Genomic DNA, 12,792 nt, shown 5'->3' on the forward strand with positions numbered 1-12,792 from the left:
GTGCAGCACTCGCGTTTTTCTGTTTTAACGAGCGAAGTTGAATTTGTCAGCGCCGTTGTTAAGGGTTTAATTATCAAAATGAGAACCTTGACGGATACAAGAGTGAGTGGAATTAGGAGATGATCCAAATTTTCTGCTGCGAGGAGTGTACTTGAAAATCATTCGCTTCTTTGAGTGATTTTAATTACATTTGAAACCTTCTCGAAAGTGTGGGCAACACTGCGGCAAAAATAAAATATAGTTTACTCGCAAATTTAATTAAAGCCCTCGGAAATATGAGGTACACACTATATAAAATATCATTTTACAAAGAGAATGAAAAATATCCAGAGCCAAAAAGGCATTGTTCATATTTCAATAGAGTCGCCTGCTTGGCTTGGAGGTCGATTGCGACGACAGTTGTAAATTTCCGTGCGAAGAAAAGCGAGCAAGAACGTTTCACGGCTGAATGTCCGCATTCAAATGACGCACATTTAACATTCTGCGTGGGTGTGAGAGTTGAGTGCTCGCGACTTAATAACCGTAATGGGGGTACGAGGCACATGAAATTTTAATCTGCAGCTGACCATTATCTGGGCAAACAGAGGCAGAGCAGGCGGAATTGGGCCGCTCACACGCACACACAATAGGCTTTTGCCTCCATCCAGCTTCGACGTGCTTCCTCGCCTGCGCTGCAATTTAGCGGCGGCATCAGGTGCGTTCGATAACTCGCTTTCTTCGGGCTCTAATGAGCAAAAGCGTCTCTCGTGTTAGCGTCGTGCAGCTAGCGGCAAAAACTCGCCCCTTTGCCGGGGTTGAAATGTCGGAAGCTCAAGATTATGCAAAACGCCTGGCAAACTTTAGCGAGGAAAAGTTAATCAAAGCAAAACACGGGAGTCTGTAAATTTTTATTTGGATAATTCCACAGTTTAACCAAATTATCTCTTTATCCGTGAAACTGTGTACATGCAACCAAAGAGAATGTTTACAGGACATCATCAAATTAATTTCTCAATTATTCGCTTCAGCATAAAAATGATCAATTGAATTAGCAGTTAGCGGTAAGGAGAACAGCAAGCAAGAAATTCAACATTTCAGCAATTTTTCTTGTGAAGTTACACAAATTGACACATTTACCATGCTTTTTCGTCTGATTCTCCTCTTCGCGGGTTCTCAAACTTTTGGTGTGTCATTTTTTGCTTTCTAGGCAAGTCTATCGATTTTAATTTAGGTCGGGAAAACCACTTAGAGTAAGGTGATCAACAAACAACCTAACTAATTTTACATTTGTTATCTTCCAAGTTTTTTATATAAGATATTTCATGTGTTGAAATTTTAAAAATATTCCATGAAGCTTTTGATTATTTATCTTTTTTTCCAGAACGGCTGGAAAATGCAAGAAAATACCTGATTTAAAAAAAGGAATTCGTGATTCCAGGATTTATAGGACTGTTTTAGGTTCTAAAATTAAGTGTTTAGAACAAACTGTAGTGGTTGCGGAGCCGAGCTCCCATTCCTTTTTCATTTTTAGCCTAGGGTATTGTTATTCATGATTGTTAGAAATTCGTTATTGCAACAGAGAGAGAGATTTTTAATTTAAATTAGTTTTCGCCGGACACACGAGCCAACAAGTCGCATCTTAAGAGTTCCGAGCGTTTAATTGTGAAGGACCCGGCTCAATCGGGTAAATTCTTTTCTAATTTTAAATTGTTCTTCAAGACGAATCTCTTAAAATTGTCAATTCTAAAGTCGTTTATCAATTTTGTTTAAAGGTCCTTGTAAACTGTTAGACTAAGTCGCCAAGTGACTGACGTTTATAAACAGAAGAATTTGTTGAAAATCCCGCAAGGTTTAATTTCCACCTCCTACCCCCCAAAAAACCATGATACAAAAAATTGATTTTATTCTGTTTGGAAAAAATGACCCATGAAAAATGTTTATACATATACCAAGTTTTCAATTGATTTTTCATCAATTTTTATGTGGTCATTGTTATCAAGCTACTTTGTTGTTCAAACGAAAAAATATCAGCCATAAAACTTGAACTAGTTATGTCCAAATTAGGTTGCCTCTGGTCCTTGTTAAATTTATTTGTAAACAGCTTTTCAAACTGGAGAATTTCAAATTTTGTATTATTTTTTCTTTTTTGTCAGCTACATTGTAGGCAAAAATATAAACAAATATAAGCCATACATCTGTTAATTAATTTAGTTTTCACAAGCCTTTCTCCTGTAATCCACTGTCTGATGTGATGATGTTGTGTGAAAATTGAAGCCTTTAAATTTTTTTTGGGATTTTGTAAGTTGGTGCAAACGGAAATAATTGCGTTAGTAAATATACGGAAAACAGCAGGAATATCATGCATTTCAACTCTGTCTATATCCACTTTGTCTGGTTGCCATTGTGGGTCTTCGTGTGCAGATTAAGTGCACTCGTATTACACGGTCGTGTCATTTCAATTTATCAGTGGAATATGCTCGTCCAACCTTGTAGCACTTTCAAGTAAATTAATAAGTCATGATTAATCCCAACAACAACTTGCGTTTCAACAAACCACGGGCGCGCGTTCATTACGCCGGCCGCAGTAGAAAGCACTATACGCGGCATTTAATTTTTGATCAAGCCACTCAGGCGCGGTGAGAGCGTGCTGCAGGTGTAAAATTGCACATTTTCAATTTACTCGCATCAAAGATGACGGCGCGCTGGCCTGCTGCTTTTCATCAGAACAGGAAATTGCGACAGACTTGACTTTCCCCGGCGGGGGGTGTCTCTCAGCTTTCAGCATCGCTCCGCACACTCAAAAAGAAAAAGACTTTTCGAAGAACAATCGCACATCACCCTCTTGGAAGCGGTATTTTTATTACGACCTGCTTGAAGCACTCGCGAGAAATTTCATTTCGCCCGTAAAATTGCTTCTTTCATTAATAAACGACGCTTATCACGCACCCTTTTTCTTCGTTTTAGACGCAGATGTTGACATTTTTAATAAAGAGGGGCACAGCGGCTCATTTCCCAAAAGAAGAAAAATGACTGTCACTTTTCGGAAATTGTCAATAATGAAGAGCGGTTTATTTCGTTATTTAAAAACGGCATTTTCTATTTTACTCTTACTGCATAAACACGCACACGATCTATAATCGTTTTACTCACAATGATTGATTGATTATGAGTGGCATTTTTCAACTTCTAATTTAAAGAATGGAAACTCAATTTTTGTTGTTCAGAGAGGGATAAGTATTTTTGTTTTATTTTAAGTTTATGGACTGTAGTTTTGATGGAAGTGTTACGAGGAATCGTAATCTTCAAAATAAATTTCCATGGTATGGTCCTAAGTATAGATTTAATGATGTGATAATGGTGGGTATTTAAAAAAAATACTTCTAATAGTACTCCCTTTTTTCATTATCATGGTCAGGAAATTATTTTTTTCTTAAGAACTTTAGTTTTATTTCAATTTATTCTTACATGGAGAAGTAGCAAGCTCATGCAGTCGATCAAAATTGATTTTTACAACATTATTACATTCATTTTAAAACGAAGGATAATTTCAACGAATTTAAAATTTTACCCCTAGCACCAATGATACCAGCTCAGCTTAACAATATTGAATCCAGCAGTTTCACCGCAACAGCTGAGGCCAGTCGTGCTGACCATTAAAACTTTCCCAGTTTGACAATTAACGGCTCTTGGCGTGGGCATCATTGGCGTCCGAAATAAACGGCTCGGCGACGAATCGAAAAGCAGTTTGGAATAGCTGGGCCCTGTGGTGTGAAAAAGCATTTTGCGCCCCGATATCTGGCAGCGAGCACGTTTTTGTGCGGTGGGAACGACGTTCGCCCCACACCCCAGGCACTCGCGAGCTCCTGCAATGCAAATGCAAACAGGCGGCACAAAATTATTCAAGTTCACACCTTCTTGCATCCGCTCCTGCGCGTATTAAATTAACCGTATAATGGGATAATTGCCGGGGCGTAATTACAGGGCTGCGCTTTTTCGCGGCGGCTGTAGCACCTAATTGCCTCTTCAGCTCTTTGGCCCGCAAAATTCGGTCCTCCTGCTCTTGTGCTGGCTGCGCGCTCAACAGGCCGCTCACTGTAAGGTAGAACACCAAACAGAATCATCCGAGCTTGGTGTTCAATCTTAGAGTGCGCGGACGGCCGAACCGCGTTTCTTCCTCTTCTCTTCTTTGCTGTCGTTTTCCCAAACTGAGAATCCACTGGAGCAGGAAAGGTCCATACAAAGCAGCCGTTTCTGCTTCACAAATACGCCGGCGTAATTGGCATTCAGAGCATTTTCCTCTGTTAACATTCAGAAATTCATCACTCCAGCCACAAATTTAACAAGAATTAACCTGGCCTTGGTTTTAGCAATGAACTATCTGTATACATATTATTATAATCAAAAAATATATATTTTTCATTCACAACACATCTATATGTTGTCTTCACAAGACGACATCAAAATATAAGTTCAGGATCTAATGATGGCTATGGGATGGTGGCGAAAAGTTGTTCATTGTATAATTTAAAATATTTCCTAGCTCTAAGGAATCAAATGCTTAGTAAATGCTTCTGCAAAATTATAGTAGGGTTGTTAAAACGAGTAGGGATAAGCACCCCCTGAACCATTCATAATATGAGGATGAGAGGGAACCAAAATATTCATCAGATATAGCGTTAGCATAGTACACAATTTTAATTTAATTTTACGTTACATCCTTTCAGACTATAATTTTAAATTTATTTCAAAATCTTGATTTATCCGGTGAATAAATCAATTTCGAAGTACCTCTAGTCTTGCAATGTCTATTTACATTTGTATCTATTAAAATAAATCAATACTTATACTATTTAAGTACGTTATCTTACTCAAGATGTACTTGGTATTGATGAGATTGAAGGTAAGTTTGCTTGAAAATATTTTTTATTCAATTTTTTGGCATTTGTCCGAATAACGAATCAAATCACACCCTTAAAAATAGTACCCTCATTGCACCAAACTATAGGTGAGTTGGCCAAAAAAGTGATTGCTATAAGTTAAAAGCTTACTTGAGCACTTGCACTTGGAGTTTTTTTGTTTCCAAATTTTAATATTGGGTTGGTGCTATGAAAAGTGTGAATGCATTCCCAAGAAGTGCTGGTTTTCAAACTCAAAGTTCTGAACTTTAGCTCCAGACTAATCTTTTGATCATAAATTAAATCTAAGGCGAAATTCTTGATTTGTGCCAAGGAATAATGTGGCCCTGCACAAAGGGTTTAATATCCGCTCTACCTGCCATTTTCTCTCCTAATCTCTGGCAGCGCAAGGTTTCCCAAACTTTCCGAATTATTAGCAAGGCGTGTTCTGCGCGATATAAATAGATCGCGCCGAGGGTGCGCGTTTAAATAAGAAAAGATGGCAGCTTCCTGCAGGAAATGCGAAGTGCGTCGATGGTAAGCTCGTCGGTTCCGGCGGTAATTGACAAAACGGCGTGCATTTTTCTCGCCACCTGCGCGCTGCCCTTGCCCACCAGCGCTCCCCTATCCATAATTCAGGCCGATGAGCAAACGAGCACGCGCGCCTACCCCGCCCGGCCGGCTTTCCGCCCGCCACTGCCGCCGCGCACCGGCGCGCAATCACGCGTTAATGGCAGCACGCAAACAATGCCCGCCGATTTTTGCAGCGCTCGCTCGCTCGCACGCACGCAAAGTGCACTTTGCGCGTCATCGCCAGGCGGAACAGGTGGGAGGATGAGATATTCGGCTAACTTGGTTGCTTTCACAACTTTTCCTAGCCCGCCCCGCCCCTATATATACTTAGCGCCAAGATCCATCAAAAAGTTTCGGCCGATTCTGCCACGCGCGCGGAAATTGCGACAGTGCGGCTTTTTTTATTTTCAGTTTTAGAGCCGAACTGCGGCTTTCCGAGCTTGGAAATATAAGCACTCTCCGGGATCTTTTTATTACCATATCCAGGCTGACAGTAGGACAAGACTAAAAAAGGAAAGAAATAGCTTTGTGGGTAAAAAAACTTCATCGCATAAAAATATTTCAGTGCATTTTAATTCCTTTTTTTCAATTTCTTCGTGGATAATACCTGATCAAAACGAAAAAACCATCCGACCATCAAATCCGCCTGGAACTTAACATTATTTTTGGTAAAATATTGAATGGCTCGAATGGCAGAAATTCTAGCTATAGTTTTCCTAGTTTTCGAAGAAAACATTTTATGCTTGGAAATAAAGAGAAGGAAAATGTAGGGAATTATGGGAGGGATTAATTGATTCCATCAACCTTCTGAGCTGCAAAACATGTAGCAGCTTAGGCTGATGATTTTCTAAGAAACGCTTCAGACCGCAAATAACAAGCAAGGGCTGGGCGAATGAAAAATTGAGCGGAAAATGTTTTTATCCGTGAAGCGGGCAAAGAGCAGATTGCAGAGATGCGATGCTCTTTGCCGATACGCGCGGCTAAAAGGATTATATCAGATTTAATAATTCTCGTCTCATCCATCATGCTGGAAAATTCATCAAAAGAAACGCGTGCCCCGACCCCCTCTGCCCCGGCCCTGCCAGCGTATATATCAATCTTCAGATTGGATGACCAGATTGCATCAGGCGAGCGTGTCCAAAATTAATCCGCAGGGAAAAGGCGCGTATGGCCCGCGGCGCCGGCGACCAGAACAGAGTGGCGAACCTAACCAAACAACCAACAGCTGCAGCTGTGCTGCGCGAACGATTAAAATTCGAGTCTGCATATACGTATAATGTGGAGCACACATATACGTGCTGGCCTCAGATATTGGCACGACGGAACGAAATTGGCACGCGGGTGTTTCTGCAGCGACCAATCCTGAAAGATGGAAAGTTGAAATAACGATTATGCAGCTTCATTGTGGCAGTTGATGGGCAACGGTTGATGGGTTAATTTTGAAACACATTTGACTGTTTTTGAAGTGGTGACTTTTGGTCGGTAAAATAACATTTTAGCATTTGCACCCATTAACATGCACTAAAAGAAGCTTTTTCTCGTCTCAACTCTTTCCCTAGATAGCCGAAGCACTCTAAGGGCAAAACCCCTTCGACCCCCTTTTTGTACCTTAAAATAACGGAATGTAATGTGCACTTTTCTATTGTCTGCATCTCACTGGGCAACGAAGTTGACTGTCAGTAATCATCCAGAAACCTTGAAGTCCATCATGTGACGTGTAAAAGAGTAAAATGGTATGCAGATTCTGTAAATGTGAGTAAACGTACCGGAGATTTAGTTAACACTCTGTTGTTTGTTTATTTTTCGAAGGCTTTAGAGGAAAAAGACTTTTCACCAAATCACGGCTTCAAACTCTCTCAGATTTACAAAAACCACATACCATTTGACTCGTCAAAAGTGTACTCTGTTTTATTTGTGCTGAAAATTCAAATAAAATATTCAAGTGACTCGAAATAAGAAATATAAGTGGAACCACCCAGGTTTTAGACTGCTCAAATGGTACCAAATTGCACGATTTGTGTTCCATGATGGCAAGAAGCTTAAAAACTATATAGTAGCTCGTCTAAATTGCACGAACCTATTCTTCAGATTTTCTAACATAAAAATCAAGGGTTTTATTAAATTGTATAACTTTTCTTTCGCAAATTTAATTGACAAGCTCAACAACTGTTCCAGTTAAATTATGTTTGGAATGTAAACTCTCTAGTGTTCAATTCCCTCTGCTAATTTATTTATGCTTTTGAATTGAATTTATTTTGAAGAGAGCTCAAGATGTAATGCGCGTAATGCTTATTCAAGTATCAAAACGGGACGATGAGCCGTACTCAGCTGGCAATGTTCTCACAGAGTTTCAATTCAACGCAGACAACACTTGAATAATCATACATTATTAAATGGAGAGTCGTGCAAGCATCTCACTATCTTGCTGATTTATTTGCGTTTCGGGATTAAAGGACTTAGTTCTGGCTTTCTACTTTGAACTTTGAACTTCAGGGCTTAACTTAATCACATTTTCCAAGTTTAAATAATTCCGCAGTTGTAGATTTGCCTTTTTTGATGACATGATCAATTTGAAATTTTCTGTTAACTTGAAAATAGGACCGAGCGGATTTTGATGCGTTTATTGGGACAGGAAGTAGCAACGTTTCGCGTAAATTTGCGCAAACGATCCTTGAAATGTTTACACGCAGCCGATCAAAATTTCCATGTTGAAGGTTGCCGAGCGTGAAACTCGCTTTTATGATTGAGTGGTTTCGAATCATTAAGTAAGAATTAATGATTGCTCTCAGTAGGCAGCAAGCCATTAATGTATGACTGCGCTGCTGAAGAGCGGCTAATGCATGCGACTCAGCAGTTTGCTCATTACACAGGTTGTGCATACACGTTTCCGAATACACACTCATCGCGGTGTTGCTATTTTCCGCGCAGTTTGCCGCGCTTTGCTGCATCCCCCAGAGAGGAAACCATAAAGAGCGCGGCACTTATCGCCTCTGCTTATTCGCGATGAAATAATAAAAGAGTATATAAGCAATATTTATTTAGGTATTATACACAACGCCGGCGTAAATTTTTTACTGCCGCCTCTTCCTTTCAAACGACTCAAGTGCGAGCCCTTTGATCAATAACGCGAGCGTGGATCGCCGAACTGAACGACCGACGAGAGAGAGAGAGAGAGAGAGAGAGAGAGAGAGAGAGAGCCGGCCATAATGCAGCAGAGAGGATAAAACGCCCGCGCCAAGGAAAATATTTTATCTGCAGCCTGCGACACTGTTTACCTTGGTTGGGAACGGGTTGTCGGAAAAATGGGTGCCGGAACAAAGTTCAACCTTGCACCCCCGCCCACCCCCTGTCGCCTATTCGCCTACCACCCACCCACGCGTGCCCGTGGAGAAGCCGACGGAGACCACCTGATACGCGGGCCGGAAAAACGTGTTGCCTTCCACGCAATCGCTGCGTGCGAATGGCAGCGTTTCCCCTATTAAGCTCACACAAAAATTTCACCCTTTTCTGACCATACAAGTTGTAAAGTGGTGTCGTTACGAAGGGAGCTTTGTTAAGTTCTTAGTGTTTACATGGTCGTTATTAAAATGTATACCAGTTTGATAAACGATTTTTTTTTAGTTTCCGTTGCTCATAAATTTAATCTAAGAGAATTACAGTCAATAAAATGAGAGAAAAACTCGTGCCACAACCAAATTCCTTGGTTCATTTTTATTACTGTTTTGTAGAAATAAGTTTTATGGCCATATATAACGATTCATGAAATATTTATCGTAAATTTCGTTGAACATTGATTTAGTACATACTCTGCATGCATGTGATATTTTCCCAATTGCATTAAATAGTTTAAAACAAACATTTGCCCAGCACCAGAGTTAGCCTCAGTCAGGAGGTGGATTGCATAATTCAGTGGTGTGGGGGAGAGCGAGCAGAAAAATGAAATGCAATAAATTCGGCCGCTTTGCGCGAGAATTGCTTTTTGCGGCTTTTTAATTTTTAACGTCGACAACCGTGAAAAGCCACTTCGCAGTCGAGATTACGCGTGTGGCGAAATTCCCTGGCGACCCTGGGCCAACCCCCCTCGCCGAATAAAGTAAATACACGCGCGTAAACACCGACTCCCACGGAGAGCTAGGGTAATTTCAATAAATTCGAATGGCCTCGTTTGTTGTGCTTGCTCCACTCGCCACACCAGCATTTTGTGCTGAGCGAACCGAAAACGATGCTGCCAAGTCGCTTTTCAAAACGGCTCTTCCGCAATTTACACTGAGTACACAGCGTGTGCAATCGTAGCTTAGATTAGGCTCCATGAACTCCATGCGATGTAATTTATTTTTTGCTGATATGGGAAAAGAAATAAATAAATTTGTTTGCATTTCACTAGATATTTATTCCACATACGCAACTTTCTGATTTGCACCAACAATTTTTTATTTGGATGTGTCAGCTCAAAGTTAATCAATAAAATATCTTTTATAGGGCAGAACGAAAAAGTGCTTAAATTATGATTGATCTCTCAGATCCAGCAAAATGTTGTAAATATTAGCATATTCTCATAAAATCATTTGTTAAGTAATTTTGTTTTTTAAAATTTCCTCTCCCCATAAAATTTGTCAGTGTTTGTCCTGGTTTTACTGACCGTGAACTTGACGCGGTGGAAATGCGCAAGAGACTTATTGCTCCACTATAGCGGACGAGACAAAACCGAGTTGCGTGCTGGTGTCGAGGGAGGAGAAAAACACAACGCACACACTTTATTGACAAGCCGACAAACGTGGGAAGCGAAGCACTGTTGACGTTGCCAAAACGGACGGACACGTGTCAGAAAATTCGGAACCGCATATGCATCAACGTCAGGGAAGCTGAATGCACCAGAAAGTGGATCGGCTCTGGAGGAAATCAACTCATTTCCCTCTACTTTGTTTGGTCGCATTGATGCGTAAAAAAATTAATTAGATTTAGACTGAAATGGAAAAACACTTGCTGCACCTTCGATCGCATTAAAAAGGCACAAATCAAACGTGCGAGACACTAAATTTCCTGCCGAGCGGGAGGAAATCATAAAATAAGGGTGCGCACACATTTATTTTTCTTTCTCCTGAGCAGACTGATTTATTCGTGGCGTCGAAAATCGATTGTGCCTCCGCCGAGCGTCACAAATTTATGCTCCGTTTACAGATTGTAAACGCACGCGGTATTTCACTGTCCTTGAGAGAAAGATTTCCATCACGCAGCGGGTGGGTGGTCCGCCCCTGGCCGGCTCTATTGGCCCCGAGACACTTTCCCTATACTCCGTTAGCACACACAAACACACGCCGAGCATATGTTTTCCACGTGAAAAATAGACTCGAGCACCGACTTGCACATTTCCTGCGATAAGAATCGCGGCCCTTGTCAGCGCGAGCCCTGTGCAGGGCCCTGCGGGCTCGTAAGATACGCTTTGGACGGGGCACGACCGAGGTGGGTGAAATGGAAAAAAATGGCGAGCACCAAGTAAACGCGACGGGGGTGACAATCAGCGAAGTTTTATTTTCTCACCAAGTTCTTCTTTTTCTTGTATACAACTTTTACACTACTCTCGGACTGTACACTTCTTTGCTAGGATTAATAGAATGCGAATTTACTGGACGGCTTTTAAGGGGAAAAGTTAATGATTTCCCTTAGATGCGATAAAATGGGGGAGAAAAACGTGATCAGGATAAAAAAACAAGCAGTGTGCCGCTGGGAATTTGGCCGCCATTTTTCAGTTTTTCTCCTGATGCCAACATAGGGAACATTTTAACGTTTGGAGCTAAGAAAGTAGTGCCTCATTGAATTAGAGCAATTTTCATCATTCTGAGATCCCATGTGATATTTTCAATAGCGATTCATGGAGCGCTTTAAATATAATGGTCATAGGTTCATGGTTTTTACCACGAGAATTGTTTTAATTCAATCGTCACTTGAGTTTGAAAATGACTTCAATTTTAATGCGATGAAGTTAGATCATCTGTAGAATTTAAAAAAATTCAACACCAAATAAAATTTTCTGGAAACTGCAAGAAAATTTTGGTTACAAAAACAGCACAATTATTTACCTTGCCAATTATTACCAATTATTTCTTTGTGGTAAATTTTGAAAAATATTATGTCCTGAACAAACTATGGGGATTTTCTCAAATGTGAAAAATGACTATGACAGTCAATCGATTTTTACCTTCATGTGATAATATTTAGCCGTTACATAACTTATTTCTTACAAGCATTAGACCGTTTACATTTTGAATACAAAGAAAAAAATATTTGCGTCTTTCTCTTATTTTATCCAACGACACGGAGACAAATTGAAACTTTCCTTGCGAGTGTGCTGAAACATCCTATTTCATTGGGAGAAACTTGTGTCACACACTGCAAGTTTTATAGTCTCGATTTCCTCGGCAGTCAAGGAAAGCCTTTTTCTGTCCCATATTACGACCACTCAAAAATACGCTTAAAAACGAAACGGACTGGCATTAAAAGAGGAGAAAACTGCTAATGAACGAGAGTCGGACTCACCTGAGCAAGCCTGCGGCGGCAGCGGGAAGATGAGGGTGGTGGAGCTCTTTCTGCGGGCGACGGCGCAGCCCAGGCTCTGCGGCTTGAAGGAGCGCAGCTGTTGCATGAAGTCGGAGCACTCCATTAGGGCGACGTCAGCGAAGTGCAGGTCGCACAAAATCTGGTTCTTGAAACGCCTGGCGCGCTTCTGATTAGGTCCGGTCAGGTTCAGGCCGCACGAGTTGCACCGCAAACATTCCTCGTGGTAGTGGTTGTTGTCGTACAGCGGCGACGGCTCTGCAACATCAACCATGTCTGTGTAAAACACGTGCCTCATTCCGAATTCATGCAATATTCATGCCGGGCCGACGCCAGATTTTATTATCTCCGCCGACCATCAAGGCAGGGAAGTGAAAAATTCACCAAAGTTTTCTCGTCTGGGCAGGGTAGGAATTGGACAGACAACAACACGAATATGAGCGTTATAAGAGTTGACTAAAATTTGCAAGGTACTTTGGTGAGTCTCAGTGGTATAGCGACAGCATAGATTTTTTGTTTTCGTAAATTTCCTTAGGTAATTGGCAGAACTCATTTTGGATTCGCATTAATTTATAAACTATTCTGTAAAAAATTAACTTCTTTCTATTTAACCTCCATATCATGCATTGTTCCGTCAATCGTCTGGGCCACCCCCAATCAATAAAGAACACCCAAAATTACAATTAGAATTGGAGTAAGTTCCTAAAATTTAAACATTCTGGCGGATTTAAACACCAAGGGTTTAAAAAAATAGCTGACCCAAGGAAAAGTTGATTTTAACTTACAGAAAACA

At 40.8% G+C, this 12,792-nt stretch overlaps 1 protein-coding gene across 2 annotated transcripts in view; it reads right to left on the bottom strand.

Annotated features, from left to right (window-relative positions):
• Nucleotides 1-12,792, bottom strand: part of rsh (radish) — a 69,751-nt gene that overhangs the window by 18,090 nt on the left and 38,869 nt on the right. For both annotated transcript variants that reach the window (XM_065488438.1, XM_065488437.1), the window contains one exon: nt 11,982-12,257. In XM_065488438.1, the coding sequence (XP_065344510.1) occupies nt 11,982-12,257 (276 nt within the window). The remainder of the gene's footprint in view (nt 1-11,981; nt 12,258-12,792) is intronic.

The sequence above is a fragment of the Cloeon dipterum genome, chromosome 4, assembly GCF_949628265.1.
Source record: "Cloeon dipterum chromosome 4, ieCloDipt1.1, whole genome shotgun sequence".
NCBI classification, from domain to species: domain Eukaryota; kingdom Metazoa; phylum Arthropoda; class Insecta; order Ephemeroptera; family Baetidae; genus Cloeon; species Cloeon dipterum.